The sequence below is a fragment of the Xenopus laevis genome, chromosome 2S (assembly GCF_017654675.1).
Source record: "Xenopus laevis strain J_2021 chromosome 2S, Xenopus_laevis_v10.1, whole genome shotgun sequence".
In the NCBI taxonomy this organism is placed as follows: domain Eukaryota; kingdom Metazoa; phylum Chordata; class Amphibia; order Anura; family Pipidae; genus Xenopus; species Xenopus laevis.
Genome location: NC_054374.1, coordinates 97,878,201 through 97,896,500, shown reverse-complemented (window position 1 = coordinate 97,896,500; position 18,300 = coordinate 97,878,201). Strand labels below are relative to the sequence as shown.

The 18,300-nt window shown below is 38.5% G+C and overlaps 1 protein-coding gene across 4 annotated transcripts in view; it reads left to right on the top strand.

Moving 5' to 3' along the window:
* The first annotated feature begins 9,336 nt into the window (after positions 1-9,336).
* msl3.S (MSL complex subunit 3 S homeolog) overlaps positions 9,337-18,300 on the top strand; it is an 11,333-nt gene continuing 2,369 nt past the window's right edge. For 2 of the 4 annotated variants that reach the window (XM_041584180.1, XM_041584182.1), the window contains exons 1-7: positions 9,337-9,617; positions 10,295-10,417; positions 11,630-11,787; positions 13,362-13,520; positions 15,030-15,292; positions 16,312-16,421; positions 18,151-18,250. In XM_041584180.1, coding sequence (XP_041440114.1) covers positions 10,328-10,417; positions 11,630-11,787; positions 13,362-13,520; positions 15,030-15,292; positions 16,312-16,421; positions 18,151-18,250 — 880 coding nt within the window. In that variant the 5' untranslated portion in view covers positions 9,337-9,617; positions 10,295-10,327. Of the gene's footprint in view, positions 9,697-10,294; positions 10,418-11,629; positions 11,788-11,808; positions 11,961-13,361; positions 13,521-15,029; positions 15,293-16,311; positions 16,422-18,150; positions 18,251-18,300 lie in introns of those variants that run through there. The other 2 variants (XM_041584181.1, XM_041584183.1) reach the window with 2 other exon arrangements.

The following is an 18,300-nucleotide window of genomic DNA, read 5'->3' as shown; positions in this document are numbered from 1 at the left end:
TATAAAGGACTTTTTGTGTCTTCTCTGTAAATGTTCAATTTACCTGTCATTTACAAAAAAAATCTTACAAAATGGAACCCCCAAAACTTCTTTTTAACCCAAATTTGTTAGGTATTAAAGGGGTACATAGTGACTCATTATCTGCTTAATATGATACTGATGATGTAGGGACACTGAAGATCTGTTATCTGGAAAGCCACAGGTCCTGAGCATTCTGAATAACAGGTTCCATACCTGTACTACTTTTGTGGCTACTTTACTAGTTAAAATTTTTGACAAAAAGGCTGAATGTTTGAAGATGAGCAGACAGTTAAGACTAATAAAACATACACCTTAGGTAGAGTGTGTCTATACCTAAATGGAAAACTAATACATTTCATCCTGAGAAGTTAGGGAGCATTAGGAAATGCAGATTGCAATGGGGCTCTGTGTTAAACTCCTGCCTTAACCACGCGCTGAGTATTAATGACATATTAGGGAAGCATTTTTTTTTACTTAAAGGGGCAGATTTACCATGGGTCGAAGTGAAAATTAAAATTTTCAAATTATAATTTTCGAGTTCTTTTCTGGCCAAAACTGTCAAATTCGACTAGGGAATTGTTAAAATTCAATTAGTTTTTTTTTTTTTAAAAAAAAATTCAAATTCAATTTTCGAAATTTAAAATACAGTGTCCATTTAAGAACTTGAATGTGACTATTTGCCGACATAAACCTGCCGAATTGCTGTTTTAGCCTATGGTAGTTGTCCTGGGATCAATTTGGAGTTGTTTGCTTCCTGACATTCAAGTTTTTTTTTCAGAGAAAAAAATCGAATCGAATTTGATTCTAATTCAATTCGAGTTTGCGGGTCGATCCCATTCACCCAAGTTTCCACAATTCAAATTTCAAGTACATGGGTACTCATGGGAGTTTTAAATGACTCACAACTCAAAATTCGACCCTTGATAAATCTGACCCTAATTCTCAACACTGGAGGTTCACTTACATTTTTGCTGTTTATTGGGAGGATTAAATAGAGTGTATGTTCCACTGGTGGGTGTCTGCTATTACTGTTCTGTATCTTGAAAAAGGTCCCTGGTAAAGACCAAAACATTGATTCAATAAAGTAGTTGTATCTGTTAAATTCCTGATGTGCATTTCTCCATTTTTATATATAATATGTTTTTATTAAAAAAAGTATATGCATTTGTGAAAGCTTATTTATTAAAGTTCAGATTTTAGTGGTTTTATAGGTTTTTGAAACAAGACTAAATTCATACCACTCAAACCACAAAGTCATTGACTTTATTAAATGACCCAAATATAAAAAATGTGAACCACAAAAAAGGCTGAAAGATGCACTAAAAAAATAAGAAAACCATTGTAGGGTATTCATATTCTCCCTGAGCTACTCCAGTGTTATTTTAGATCATTCTTCAGTTTTTCCAACTATGACAGAGGTTCAGTGCACCACTTTGCAGCACCCATTGTTATATAAATCAACAAGATGCAAAGTCCCTGCAGATAAAAACTCAGTGTTGGTAAATGCAAGTTATGTACGGTACTTTCATAGAAATAACATAAATGCGATATCAGTGATATCATACGCTAGATATCAGTGCATTGTGGACCACCTCAATTTGGATTTGGGGATTTTTGTGAATAACAAATTATGTAAACTTAGCAAAGTCACATTGTGGCTAATAAATCTAATAAAGGTTCTGTCTTGCATTACAAGAACAACTCAAGGGATGAAAACATCAATTTGCCTCTTTATAGGTATACACAGGGTCTGAGTGGAGCCTTGGGGGCCCACCAGGGCTGCAAACGAAGGGCCCTCCTCGCAGTCCCCTGGCCCCTTACCGACATTCGCCAGTGCCGCAGCACAGGTTGGGCTCTTTACAGGGCAGCAGGGGGGAGCAGGTCTCGGCCTACGGGGGCCTTTTTCCCGGTGTCCGGTCAGCCCAGTTTGACCCTGAGTGTACAGTACATCTGAAGAAAGATATAAATGAGCAGGAGAGATATGCAACTAGAAATGGAAGCATTTAACTACAATATAAGACTGTCAAGGTTGGGGTTGTTTTCTCTGGAGAAAAGGTTGAGGGGCATGATTACTCTTCTTAGAGGACATTACAGAAAATTTCAATAACAAGGGACCAACCCTTAAAACTTGAGGAAATTCATTTTCATAACTTAAACGTATAAAGTAAAAGGGGTGCTCTGTGGGTGCAGTTATTGAAATAAGGGGTAGTTCGCCTAAACATTTTTTTTTTTTTTTTGCATGATTCACAGTGCAATTTTTTTGTTTCGATTTTGCAATTTTTTTGTTTGGATTTTGCAATTTTTCAACCTGACAGCATACATTAAGCCAGAATGGATGACGCATAGTAAAATAATGATGAAATCAAAGTTTAATGTTTTTTATTGCTAGGGTTAGTGACCTTAAAGGGGTGATTCTCCTTTAAGTTAAATCTGTTATATCTGGAGTAAATGGTGAGTAAATGTTGAATAACAGGATTGAAGCCTTTATGTGGCCGTGCAGCTAACATATGCTAAATTGACCAGTTTGAGACCATAAGGGCAAGAGTACACTAGAGGGGTTATTTTCTAAAATCCAAAAATGTCTCATTATTTTAGTAAAACCACTTCCACCAAACCCACATCCACATTTTTACCTTATTATTGGTACAGGAAAAGACTTGATACAATCTGAATTGTAAAAAATTATTTTGGGGTGTGATGCCTGAAACTCAGACATTTCCGGATTATCGCCCAAAAAAAACACAATTTTTATGGATTGTTGTACGAAACCCCGAGCAAATCATGATATCTTCCAATTGTAAAAGGGACATCTGCCTTAAAGAAGCTGCACGAGAAATATAAGCAGCTAAAAGCTTCCCAAAGCCAATCCAGCCTGGTGAACCTTAGTAAAGGCGGCCCTCCAACACCATTAAATCATCTTCCTGAGTTCTGAGTCACATTGCCCCACCCCAAAGTATAGTACACAATGTGCTGAGTAAAGTAATTCTTAAAGGAGAAGGAAAGTCTTCTTCCACTTGGGGGTGCCAAATGCTAGGCACCAAATGTTAGGCAAGTGATTGTATAAACTTACCTGAAACCCCAGGTCGGTGCTCCTGTCAGCAGAAAACTGCACCGGCCGGTGTTCTTCCAGTGAGCACCACGGATCGCTCCTCTTCCGGCTTCTTCTTTCTTCAAATTTCCCGGGGGAAGACGCATGCGTAGTAGAACTAAATAGTCGACTTTTTAGTTAAAGTTCAGCTTTTCGCTATACTGCGCATGCGCACCCGCGAGAAGAAAGAAGAAGCGGGAAAAGGATGCTCCATGGTGCTCGTTGGAATAACCCCGGGCCTGTGCAGTTTTCTCCTGATAGGAGCACCGACCCGGGGTTTCAGGTAATTATATACAATAACTTGGGGGTGCCTAACATTTAGCACCCCAAGTGGAAGAAGACTTTCCTTCTCCTTTAAGCTAATCGTTTTTGTTTACAGGTCTTATATATGCGGAGAAAAGCTGAAAAAGCACAGGATATTTGGCTGGAGAGGGGGGCTTCTCCAAGGCTTTTCTTATAGCTGACACAGCTTTTTGTATTTGTGATGGTGAAAACTATATTCACCAAAAAAATCTCTAACTAAAACTAAAAATCTATTTTTAGTTTTGGTCTTAAGAGTTTAATATATTTCAGGATAGTGTTGAATTCCAAATATCATCATGTTTTGGCTTTTGTAAGGGCCCTGTTAAATAAAGTTTGTGCTAAAACAAAATATTTCTTAACACTCTTAGCCCAAGATGTTTATACAGCATCATGCCACAGACAACAAAAGGATAAGCTTAACAATAACATTTGGGGTAACCAGTGGCTGTATTTATCTTTCAGTAGTTCATGGGAGGACAGGGAAGACAGGACTAATTAAGAAACAAGAAAGTGGCACAGAAGAGAAAACCAAGATGATATTGTAATAATATTACCTGTGCGGCGGGGACGCCCGCCGCGTGGTTCCGTGGCGCCGGAACCAGCGTCATCTTGATTTCTAGGGCGCGCTTGGCGTGCCTGCGTGCCTCTTAAAGGTAAAGGCGCACTGGCGTGATTACGCCAGCGTGCATTGGCGCACATTTGGCGCGAAATTTGAAGGTATTTAAGGCCCATTCATACTCCCAGCCAGTGCCCGTGATAGAATTTGTTTCTAGTGGTTCCTGAGCCTTGTGCGTCTGATCTGTTCTGTATCTAGTCTGTTTGATTACCTGTGTTTGACCCAGCCTGTTCCTGACTATTCTGCATTCTGTATCCTGATTACAGAAAGAAAAAGAGCTGACCCGCAGAACTGCACCCTCCCATCCGTAATCACCAAGACTCCGGTGAAGCAAACATTAAAGTAAAACTTAACTTTTAATAAATCCTTAAAACCAATTTCTAGAAAGCAACATTAAAATAAAGGTTAGGTATAGGAGACTGATTGACTCGGCAACACCGGGTTCGAGGGGAAATGTGCAAAAAAAAAAAAAAAAAAGCACTTAGATCAATATCAAGTTGTGGTTGGAGCACAACTAGTAATTACTTAGCTCACCGGCCAAGCAATATCTGTCTGATACAGCCAAGGCTGACCCCCACCAAACCAACCCCTTCACCCACTTAAGGATCCCTCCCTTCTTGGTATGAGGTTAGTGGAGTAAGAACCAGGGTAACGGAAGCCCTGGAGCCTTGAAGTGCTTTAGTGCGTTTATAGCACAAATGTACCAAGGTACAAGTATCAGCCAGTATCAGACCCACGGATCAATGATTTGTCCAACCCCTTCACCCACAGAGGTCCCCTCCCAATCCGATCACCCAGTCACCCAATTCTATGTCCCTATCAGACGCCTGCCTAACCAGAAGCTAAAATGCGCCTGACGCGCGTTTCACCCGCCAAGTTGCGGGCTTTGTCAAAGGCTAAGTAATTACTAGTTGTGCTCCAACCACAACTTGATATTGATCTAAGTGCTTTTTTTTTTTTGCACATTTCCCCTCGAACCCGGTGTTGCCGAGTCAATCAGTCTCCTATACCTAACCTTTATTTTAATGTTGCTTTCTAGACCTTGGTTTTAAGGATTTATTAAAAGTTAAGTTTTACTTTAATGTTTGCTTCACCGGAGTCTTGGTGGTTACGGATGGGAGGGTGCAGTTCTGTGGGTCAGCTCTGTTTCTTTCTGTAATTATTATCACTATTTGACCCTGCACACCATCCTCTGTGCTTGATGGGCGGTGCTCCCCAAACATTTGGGGGCCCATTCACTAAGCTCGAGTGAAGGATTCGAATGAAAAAAATTCGAATTTCGAAGTATTTTTTGGGTACTTCGACCATCGAATTGGTTAAATTCGTTCGAATACGAACGAAATCGAACGAATCGAACGAAAAATCGTTCGACTATTCGACCATTCGATAGTCGAAGTACTTTCCCTTTAAAAAAAACTTCGACCCCCTACTTCGGCAGATAAAACCTACCGAAGTCAATGTTAGCCTATGGGGAAGGTTTGCTAACCTTTTTTTGATCGAAGGATTTTCCTTCGATCGTTGGATTAAAATCCTTCGAATCGTTCGATTCGAAGGATTTAATCGATCCTTCGATCGATCGAACGAACGCTTAGCGCTAAATCCTTCGACTTCGATATTCGAAGTCGAAGGATTTCAATTCGAGGGTCGAATTTCGAAGTATTTTTTACTTCGAAATTCGACCCTTAGTGAATCTGCCCCTTACTCTCTAACATTCTGTATCCTGACCCTCGCCTGCCTACGACAACTCTTCCTGCTTAACCCTTTGATTGACAACCCGGTTTGACCCTAGCCTGCCTGACGATTCTTGATATCTGCCTGCCTCGACCCAGCCTGTCTGACGATTCTCTTGGCTGCTCCATTTGTACCGTGACCTTCAGCCCAAAATACTGCTAACAGCCGTGCCCCTTTGCCAGCCAGAACATCTCGCCTTGCACCTCTCGTTAAGTCCAGGTGGCACCCAAGTAAGCTGAGGGCTCCTCCCGAAGCCCAACGGTGGTCACACTACTGGTGAAGCCGAGCCGAGACCAGGGTGCTTGGCACTTGTTCTGGTATTGGGTGCCGGTCGTGTCAGAAATGCAGTTCAACATGCTCTTTACAGAATTCTTATTTAAAGAGGCAGTATATCCCCTTTTTTAACATAAGTGCAATGAAAAAGTATTGTGCAAAAACATACTGTCTATGTATTCTTATACAAAATATGAATGATTTATTGTATATTGCATGGTTTTGTTGTTTCCTGCACTAAACAGGACAAAATATTTACAGTAAATATCTGTTTGTCTGGTGGACTGACTGTGATAATACTGTGGGTCTACAAAAACCTATTGGGCTAAGTGGTGTACTTCCAATGGGTTATTTAAATCTGCCCACTAGATATCTAATGGATTTTCAGCTGGCCCATCGAGAAGTCCCTGGTCGTGGACCAATTAGGTGCCAACTCTGGAGGGGCCAAGCTGGCAGTTTTCATCAGCTTATCTATTGGCAGCTTTAAGAAGGTAAGTGATTCTGACTTGGTGAGCAGAGCCAGGCCAGGCTGCACACTCGCAGTCAACCACATGTATCCATGGAAACAAATGAGAACAGGTGCACATCCTCTCATTTTGGTATTGGAGAGCGAAACTTGCTGAGCCAGACTAGGGGTAGGCAACAGGGAAGGTACATGCCTGGTGCCCCTAAGATTTGCATATTTTGAAACAAAGAAAAATGTACACTTGTTTTAGCAGAGCTTTTTATGCAGCATAGTTGCTATATATTCTGAACTTCTGGACATCTCTCTATCTAGCTACACCACACATGTTTAATCCACTGCCATTATGCTTTAAGCTTATTTTCAAAGCTGCATTTAAAATTTGTGATTGTTTTATTAACACATGTGTATATATATAGGCTATTTTGTTGGTTTTTAAATCTGTCCCTATATTGACACCCAATGGACATTTAATGAACTGCAATAAAGTAGATTTGCTGGAGGTTTCCACTGGTCCGTGACACTTTATGCATTTGTTTGTAGACAGCAGAGAATGTTTATAGAGAATATCTACTGTGACCAGTAACTGTTTTACTCTGTTGCTTGCAATGGAAGGGATCATTATAGAGGAAATGTACACCTCAATTATACAGTATATACAATACAGCTCAAAGCAGTTAATATTTCATTAAAGTAAATTAAATTATTAAAAAAGGATATTCATTTTTGTGCGATGAATGAAAATATAATTTAAAGCTATTTTCCGATGTATATTAATTTGGAAATTACTTGAAAGTTATTTGAAAATATAGGTTTCTATTGAAAGCAAATGTTTAGGTTTATATAGCAGATAATATATTTTCTACTGTAATTTACATAGACATTATAAGTCACTTAGTAGTTACATTGCCTCTGGGGTTCATATTTAGGATTTTGTTTTGGTACCTAATGCTACATGGGAGATAAAATACTTTAAAGTGGAAACTTTGAGTCAATTTTCAGGCATTTCTGCAAAAGCAATCATTTTGGTTAGTGGTTGAGACTATGGGGCACTATGGGGGTGAATTTTCGCCTGCGAAGGCTTTGCCACACTTCCTGCTAATTTGCCAGGTGCAAATTCACTAAGACTACATGATTAGCTAGCATTAATTTGTCAGCGCGGGCATTTCATAGTGAAGTTTCGCTAAAGTTTGTTAGTACACTTGCGCTTAGGTCAATTTGAATAGGGCGGGTACATATAAGTTGGATATATGTCATTATTACAGCTGTTGGTGCAAATGCTTGAAGTGGCTACTTAAAAGATCCAAGGAAGCAAAATAAAGACAAAAGAGATCATCTAATGCCCTAGACATGAGCCAATCCTAAAACAACTGTGGCATGCCCCTCAAATGGTAAAAAATTTGCGGAGTAACAAAGGGTGTGAAACTTCATAAGTGCAGAGCTCTTTCACTAGCGAATTGTCCTCTACTAGTGATAGTAAATTGGCGTTCTCCCTGCAGATGGTATTTCTGACGAATTTTCATTAGCGATGGGCAGTTTGCCCTTTAGTAAATCTCCCTTTAGTTGTTTGGTGTTGAAGGAAATGGTTGCCCATTTTGGATTCACCTGAATGTGTACTTCCTAAAAATAAATGGTTGGGGGGCTTGTCAACATATATTTTCGTGTTTTACCCCACAAACAATGATTATTCAAGAGCTGAAGAGAATTGTGGGACAATTTGTATGTGCTTACTTTATTTGGAAGTCTCTAAATGTCAGATACTTTGGTAATCCTATTCACAATGGGCATCACACTTTTCAGTAGACCACTGGCATTTTTTAGGATGCATTTACTGCAAATAAAATATGGCACTTAAAGGATAACTTAACCCTAAAAATGAATAGGGCTAAAAATGCCATGTTTTACATACTGAACTTAGTGCACCAGCCTAAAGTTTCAGCTTCTCAATAGCAGCAACAGAAAGTGTCTGCGACACACAGATGCTCAGTGGTCTCTGAGCAGGTGTTGAGAAGCTAAGCTTAGGGGTTGTCACAAATTATCAAGCAGAAAATGAGGTTGGCCTGTAATATAAGCTGATGCTACAGGGCTGATTATTAAATTCTGATGCAAGTTGCACTGATTTCTGTGCTGCCATGTAGTAATATCCATATTAATTGCTAATCAGCCTTATACCGCCACATTTCTATTCTATGTGTACTGTATATTTTGAGTTGATCCCTAAGCTAAGTAAGTGACAGCAGCACAGATCATGTGCAGTGAATCAGCAGAACAGAAGATGGGGAGCTAATGGGGCATCTATAGTTTAATTTTCCTTGTCCTGTAAAAGGGTTAAACATGGATCCAATCACAATGGGTGCATGTGTCCAAACAGTCCCTGGCAGAGGCACTGCAGAAAGGCGAAAGCTAATCGCAGCTCTGGAGTTATACATTCAAAGCCAGCTTTCAGTTCCATATTAGGGCAGCCTAGCAGCTTATTGGTTCCTATCCTACAGTGCTGTATGCTGCCGTCTCCCCTGCATAGCCTGGGAAAGAGGAAGTAGAACACGTAGGTAGAGGGGGTTATTTGTAGAAATCAGCTCAAAACACTTCTTTTTTAAGCACTTTATTTCTGCATGCAGGTCTGGACAGAGAATGAAAATAGGCCCTGGCATTTCCAGTACACACAGACCCAAATCATTTCTAGTTTAAGTAAAACAGATTATAAGGAGACTAACTAATACACTGAACATTAACACCTTGCAATTGCGTTACGGCGTCTCTGCTCGTCGCTACCACAAGGCAATTAAGTAATGCGTCATTACGTTACGTGTAGTCGTGACGCCAGTCTCGCGTGATGAGACTTGCGGCGTCGGGATTTGTGAGCGAAAGGAGGCGGAAGCTAGCAGTATTGGGGAATATGCGATCTGCGTCTGCGGGAGAAGCGGGTCTGTTGTGGACTTTGCTTATCCTTGGATATGAGTGGAGTTTAATTTCTTCTTCACAGTCTATCTGCTAAACGTATGGCTCCACCGGGACGAAATCTGTGATAATACAAGCTGTACAGAAAGGTGTGCAGTGGAAAGAAGATGCTGGAACCATAGCAACTGCCTCCCGAAGTGGGCAGCACACTGACAGTAATCCGAGTAAGTGCAGCTCATGCCCCTCCCTCATTAGACAACAAACTCATCATCAAAAGGCATTTTAACTGGGTTACTATGCAAGGTAGGCGCTTTAATTTTAAGGGTATTCTTTGGATTGTAAGTAAACCATTTTGAGTATACTTGAGAATTATGTTAATGAGTTTTACCTAATTCTCTTTAATGGGGTTGTTCACCTTTGAGATAACTTTTAGTATGATATAGAGATTGGTATTTTGAGACAATTTGCAATTGGTTTCCATTTTTTATTATTTGCTGTTTTTGAGTTGTTTAGCTCTTTATTCAGCAGCTCTTCAATTTGCATTTTAAACAATCTGGTAGCTAGGGTCCAAATTACCCTAGCAACCATGCACGGATTTGAATAAGAGACGAATATAAATAGGAGAGGGTCTGAATAGAAAGTTGAGTAATAAAAAGTAACAATGCATTTGTAGCCTTACAGAGCATTTGCTTTTTAGAAGGGGTCAGCGACGCCCATTGGAAAGCTGCAAAAGAGTCAGAAGAAACAGGCAAATAACTATAAAACTATAAAAAAATAAATAATGAAAACCAGTTGAAAACTAGCTTAGAATTGGTCATTCTATAACATACTATAAGTTACTTTTAAAGGTGAACCACCCCTTCAACGGCTGATGTTGGATAAATATTCTGTTTTTTTGTAGAAAGAAGAACCAGTGTAACATTTGAAAAAAGACATGGAAGAAAAAACGATAGCATTAGAAATACCAGACATTTTGAAGAAAAAGCTAGAAGAAGACTGCTATCTCATAAACAAGAGGAAACGGGTGAGGAAGAACATTAAAAAGAAGTTACTGAGAAACCATGCTGTGTTTAGGCTGAAGGCAGATGAAACTTTTTCTCCACTGACAAAGTGTCCAAGATCCACCAGGGCTGGTGCTTTACCATCTTTTATTTATGTATTTTTTTTTTTAAATTAAAATTGAAGCGTAAAGTTTAATGTTCCTGTCTCTGGTGTTTGTCTACCAACTCAATAATCCAGGTGCAGATTCTGAACTGTTGCAAATTGATATCTTAAGTTAATATATTACTCAGCAGTATTTCTGGAATATTAGCAATTAAAGGAATTTTTCAGTGTAAAAATAAAAACTGGGTAAATAGGCTGTGCAAAAAAAAAAAAATGTTTCTAATATAGTTATTTAGGCAAAAATGTAATGTATAAAGGCTGGAGTGACTGGATGTGAAACAAGATAGAGCGATCGCACACCCACAGCAGTCCTTGGCGATTGTAGCTTGGTGCTCAGTATGAGAGGACACGGCAGCCTCCCAAATATATCAGTATTTCCTTTTCGTGACTGGATGTGAAACATAATAGCCAGAACACTACTTCCTGCTTTTCAGCTCTCTTGGTTTACACTGACGGGTTACCAGGCAGTTACCAATCAGAGACTTGAGGGGGAGCTACATGGGTCATATCTGTTTCTTTTGAATCTGAGCTGAATGATGAGGATCAATTGCAAACTCACCGAACAGATATGTACCATGTGACCCCCCTTAAAGTCGCTGACTTAATAGAGTTGAAAAGCAGGAAGTAGTGTTCAGGCTATTATGTTAGACATTCAGTTACTTCAGCCTTTTTACATTACATTTTTGCCTAACTAACTATATTAGAAACATTTTTTATTTTGCACAGCCTATCTATTTACACAGTTTTTATTTTCACACTGAACTTAATGTATCAATTTTAACAGCTGCATTTAAAGGGGTGGTTCACCTTTAAATAAACTTTTATAATTAATACATTGAATAAAACCGCTATATGTAAAACCCTGCTTAATGTAAATAAACCATTTTCATAATAATATAGTTTTTTTAGTAGTATGTGCCATTGGGTAATCCTAAATAGAAAATTGCCATTTTAAAAAATAAGGGTATTCATTGGGGGTATAGTTTCCCTTTAATAATCAATTTGTTGGCAGTTTTTTTTAATTTCCCCATATAAGCTGTTTTCTGGAAATTGTTTTCTGTTTTTCTTTCAGCTGGTAAAACTGCCGTGTCAAACCAACATCATTACTATTCTTGAATCTTATGTGAAACATTTTGCTATCAATGCAGCTTTTTCAGCAAACGAGAGGTTCCGTCACCATCAGACAACTAGTGTTAATATGAATCTTCATTATATCCCACCAGAAAAGAAGTATGTTACTTTATTTTTGAAACTGTCTTTGATCTAAATTAAGGATTATATCAGTACGTGGCCAAAATGTTCCCTGTAGTTGTGCATTGGTCTAACCCTAGCTTGCCATCTCCCAACTCAACCTGCCGTGTCATCATCAGTTATATACATGTGATTTCACCTGGGGAGCAAGTGTGAGTATTTAAAATTAAAGGTATTGAACCAGAAAGGATGCCTGATAAGTGAGGCCTGCAGACACCACAGGTGGAGAGTGCTGTTACTTGCAGCCTACACAGCACAGAACTGTCTCAATTTTTTTTCCTGTCGTTTATTAAATATGTTTAACTTTTGAGACACAGTGCAATCTCCTGTATACCCTAGAAAGTGGCTTGGTTATGTATAAGACTCTAGCTATTCCACAGCCTCATTTTTTTTCCAGGGCCTTCCATTTTATTACAAGTGACTGGTGTTAGATAATTAAAAATATGGCCTTCTGGTTTACATTATCTAACTATGTTTTTGATTTTGGGACTGTTGGCATATTAGCTTTTTCCTACACATTTGATGGAACCTGCCCTAGACATTACAATTACTAGAAAAGGGTGCATGCCCATAGCAAGTGTTTTTTATTTATTTATTTTTAACCTCTGCCAGGAACTTGTATTGGAAAGATATGATCTTATACTCAGGGCCATTACAGGGTCAGGAGCCGCTTGAGGCTGTTAAAGTTACCAGGAGCAGCTTTTTGCTCCTGGCAACTTGTTTGGTGCTCAAACCTTTTCAATTCTCCACATTGGCTCAGTGCCCCTGCTTATACTGCTTTTTATCTCTCTTATGGTGTCTGTCCAAACGCTTAGTCAATTCAAACATTTTTTTTCCAGCAGACTAGGAAACTTTTTTCTGATTCTGGAAGTGACAAAATCTCTTATAAACAGGATTCTGTTTAGGGGGAGTTTTAGAAAGATTTACAAAAGGGAAGGGTCCAAATCAAAGTTTTATTTGCTCACTGCACAATTGGCTGTACGCTGCCGACTGGCCTGCCACACATGCTCTCATGAGCAAGCACGCATACTGATGACTCAGCAGCACAGGGAGTAACCAGCATGAAGGGAGGGGACAAGGACCGGAACAGGGTTAGGTAGCAGAAGAGGTATGTGCCTTGTGTTTCCCTGCCACTGTGCCTTAGGCACGTGACTCTTCTGCCTACCCCAAATTCTTCCCATCTGCAGTGAGATGGGAAGAGGCCCAGGTGCATGGCCCTGAGCCTTCAGCTATGAGGGCAGATCCAACCATTTTATAATTGAGCAGGCACTAGAAAGACCAAACTTCCCAACAGGCATGTTAAAGCAATATTTGTTTAGTTTGTACAATCAATGCAGCCCTTATAAACATGGCCAGTTCTCTTAGAAATAGGATGAGGCAGTTTAAAAAAGTCTAGCACTGTTAAACATAACTATAAGGATATGTTAAACATAATCTTTGCAAATGATTACGTTATTAGTCTTTCTTTTAAAATGTATTTATTCAACCTCTTCCTTGAGCATGTGGTCTAGCTTGTTACTGACTCCTGCATATTTTCTTTTTTTTTACTTCAGCGTTGAACTTTGTAAAGAAATGGTTGATGGCTTGAGGATAACATTTGATTTTACTTTACCTTTAATACTACTTTATCCATATGAGCAAACACAATATAAAAAGGTGACGTCGTCAAAGTTTTTTCTTCCTATCAGAGAAAGTGCATCTATTTGCCATAGGTATGTTAAAGGGACTCTGTCATTTCAGTTTCTCATTAAATAAAATCATTTTCATTTCCTCTGTAAATCTAATCAGTGCAGGGCATTTGTTTCCTTTCATAAACAGACACTAGTGGAAATGATTATTTTGCCATGTAAAACTTTCTCGTCTCATTGAAATTGAAATACTGGGTCTATGAAATGGCGTACCTAAATACTGTGTAATAGTTCTTCTGTGCCCTTTACTAGATCCAAATCTGTAGTCTTCACATAAAGCGCTCATTACAGGAACAAAATAAACCGTTCTCTCTCTGCAAGACCCAAACATGTGCAGTGCATAGTCTTAAGAATTGATATATACACAGATCATTCGCTTTGTGTGCGTGCTTTCTAAGTGCAAAATATATATATATATATATATATATATATATATATATATATATATATATATATATATATATATATATATATATATATATATATATATAGTCAAATGCAAGAGTCCTCTGCACTCAACCCATTATCAATATATTTAAGACAGCGACATTTTGTGCATACTGCTACTAAAAAATGTCTTACCCTTTAAACAAAACAGGGATTGTTTGTCCATATATTGCAATATATTTAAGCTGGCCAACTACGTCAAAGTCATCCTATATCTGGCCAGTCCTACGCTTAATTTTCATCTGATTCTTTAAGAATTCTATTGCTTCATTATACATTTTACAAAGGGACTAGGTTTTACCTGCAACTTACTAGCTGCTTTCAAAGTAAAACTCCCAAACTTGGTTGCCCTTTTATTAGACACCAGTGGGATCACCTGACTATAGCTGGGAAGGGTGGGAGCTACAACATGGAGCTGGTCACTGCTCCTGTATAAACTATAACAAACAAGGGAAAGGTGTGCTCACCACAAGGGCAGCCAAGTATGGAGGTTTACTTTGAAAGCAGCTAGTAAGTTGCAGGTAAAACCTAGTTCCTTTGTGAAATGTATAATGAAGCAATAGAATTCTTAATGAATCAGATGAAAATTAAGCGTAGGACTGGCCAGATATGGGATGACTTTGACGTAGTTGGCCAGCTTAAATATATTGCAATATATGGACAAACAATCCCTGTTTTGTTTAAAGGGTAAGACATTTTTTAGTAGCAGCATGCACAAAATGTCGCTGTCTTAAATATATTGATAATGGGTTGAGTGCAGAGGAATCTTGTATTTGACTATATGTATTTTGTGGTCACAGCCTCATTGCACCCCCGCCTAATGGTTTTAAAAAATAGTGGTGAGCACAACTTTCCCTTGTTTGTATATATATATATATATATTTCAGAATTGATTTGGTTTATTCTACATAAATGAATGTATGTTTGGTCTTCCTTTTAAGGTCTTGATCCATTTGGACAAAGGGATTAATTATGGAGGATAGAAGTCAGAATATACCTTTATTTGAGAAAAGCACATATAATGTAGTGGAGTGGGATTTCTTTAGTTTAATATTAATTTATAGTTGTGTTGTTTCCTTGCTCCAGATATCAGGAGGAAGTATCGCCAAGTCCACCACTTTTAAATCCACCAACTCCACAGTCAACTGACAGTCAGCCTACAACAGGGGAGCCAGCCACTCCTAAAAGACGAAGAACAGAGCCAGACATTTTGCAGTCTTTGAGACGTTCTACAAGGCACAGTACAAGCTGTGATAGAATGTCAGAAAGCAGTGCCTCTCCACAACCAAAACGAAGACATCCAGAAACTCCAACATCAATGCCAAAGCTTTTTCTACATTTAGAAAAGAGTAGGTTATTTTTTCCCATTGGATCTTGTTATAGGTAACTGTAACAGAGGCTAATGGTGGTGCTAATGGTGGTGTAGGAAATCCGTACAATTATATATATATATATATATATATATATATATATATTCAAGTATTATATTTAAGTATGTTATCTAGAAGAATATGTAAATATACATACATTTATGTGTTTTTTCAATCAACTATTGCCCGAAATGCCCTGGTACAGGATATTCAGATTGTACTGTTTTGGGGTGATATATTGCTTTGCTTTGAGACTTTTTAAAATATGGGTCTTAAAGCATCCAAAATTATACTATGTTCTATAACTCTTAAATATAATAATTAATTGAGCTGGCAAACCACATTCATGTGTAGTGAAAAAAGTCAGCTTCTTTTCATATTAGCATCTGCTCTCAGGCAGCTATTGCCCAAAGGTAAGTTTTAACTTTAACATCAAAATCCTTCTGCGCATGGTTTATGCCTAACCCCTTGATATCTGACTAGCATCATGAACCGTAGTGCTCTGAGCATCAATGGATCATGTCACTGTTTCCTGACTGGGGCCACATTCCCATCTGGAGTCTCAGAAACAGACATTTGGGAAAAAAATGATTGCATTATTTGTTTTTTTGTTACATTCTCCAGAACAATGTTACATTGAAGTGGTGTTTCACAGCCTCTGCCTAAATGGACCTTGTCGATCTCAGTCTCTGCAGAAAATTTTTTTTGCACTTTGAGCATGAACAGATTTTTGCTTATGTATGCAAGTATAAATCTATACTCACATTGCCCCTGTAAAGTTCTTAAAGGCAAAGGTACTTTGAAAAAAAAAAAATTGTAGTCTCAGTGAACTATCATTGGAATACAAATCCTGTAGAAAGAAAACTGTCACTTATAAATATACAAGAGTCTCTTTAGTCATAATGAAGATTAAGGACAGGAAATATCAGTTTCTTAAGTCCTGTGCAAATACCTTCAATTTTTAAGTGTATTGCTACATTTTTTTTTCTTGCGCATAGAGACTCCTGTACATAGTGGGTCGTCTTCACCAATCACATTAACGCCCAGCAAAGACGGAAGTTCTGTATTCTCTGGATTAGAAGGTCGGAGAAATAATGAGCTCAATGAGGTAACCATTATATTTGCTGATGTATGTTGACATTGTCAAACACGTCATTTTATAACTGCCCTGTGTCACAACACCTTGCTGCGAGAAGACATGGGCATAGGGCAGGACTTATACAACACAACTCCTTTAGGGAATGCAGTTCTTAATTGTAGCACAGAAACTTCAACATCACAGGCTTTTCCCTCAGAGTCTAGAAGTTAGCCATCCGGCATTCAGTAGTTCTGCTTGTGGATGATGCCAGGGTTGGACACTGCTATTGCTGGTTACTGGAGCATGTGGATACAGCTGTGATGGCTTACAGCTGGGTAGTCTCTGTGGTTTTCCATGTATGTGAAAAGACTAACAAATTGGAATTCTTAACAGCCACCTTTGTAAGCCAGAAAGGTTACAGCCCCTGTCGTTAATGCAGAGCAGGGTTTGATTATTTCTACCAACCACAAAGGCAGTGTCCAATAGGGGCCAATCAAATGATAGGCCAGGGGGCCATTGTAGGGACCAATCCGACCATGAATTGTAATGGTGCCAATCACTGTTTGGCCAATGGGGTACCATTTGGTGAGCATGCCCAGTTTAGTCTGAATGTAGGATCCAGACAGTACACAGCTCTTACAGGCGGTCTTGGGGTCATTTATGTGTATTGAGTTAAAGAAGGTTCTGGTTTGTTTGCCCTCATGGAGGGGTCACTTACTAAAGAATGCGGGTCTGGCTATACAACATCAAAACAACATAGGCAAAGGAGCAAAGATTATCATACACATACAATTTGCTGAAGAAGTTAGGAGCAACTAAGCAGTAACATAATAGTTGCCATTTTTTCACTCCAGATTGAAAAAAGTTTGTTTAATCATACCCTGCTTTTGATTTATTTTACCTTTCTGTTTTTAACAGTGTAAGAATAATGCATATTTCTTATTTTGTGCCATTTTCTCTGATAATTGCCTTTGGCAATTGTTTGGATATGGCCCACACAATCTTTTAAAGGGGTTGTTAGCCTTTTAAGTTACCTTTTAGACTGTCCTATTCTTAGCATCTTTTTAATTTTTACATATTTCTTTTTTTTTTTTAATAGTTTTTCAATTACTTACTGTCATTGTATGCTGCCTTCCAGTGCTCCGTGAAGCTAATTGTTGTCATTGTTACTTTTTATTATTGTTTCTTTTTTGGCCTTCTCCTGTTCATAATCTGTCTCTCAAACCACTGGTTACTATGCTAAATTAGATGTAGCAACCAAATTGCTAGTGAAGTTACAACTGGAAAAGCAGATGTACAAAAAGCCAAATTAAATAACCATAAACACAATGACAGATTGCAAATTGCCTCAGAAAATCAAAGAATAGTAAAAGTTAATTTAAAGGTGAACTACCCATTTAACTCTTCTATTTTGGGGAGGTATGACAGGTATTCTAGTATTAGGCAGTCTTTAATCAGAAACAGTTCTCAGAACGACTGTTGTGTTTTCAAATACATAAAAATGAATGTTGTAGCAGCCTTTTTTTGTTTCTGACATTGTGTGTGTTGGTTGTCACACTGTGCTTTCTGCAGTTTTTCTGTCCCTTTCTTAGGGAAGAAAATGGGCCTCTTTGGCATCACATGGAAAGAAGAGATTGCAGGGCAATGTGCATTAATAAAATCAAATTTACCGCAACCTTTGACAATGGTTTAGCTGTATTTTTAGTAGTGTTCTTACTGTGTTTGTGATAACCATGTGCATTATGGCATGTTTTTGTAGGTGTTGTCTTGGAAACTAATGCCAGAAAATTACCCTCAAAGTGATCAGCCACCTCCTCCATCTTACATTTATGGATCACAACACCTGCTTCGATTGTTTGGTAAGAAATGTTTTGTTTTGTTAGGCTGTAAAGCATTTCTTCTCCGTATT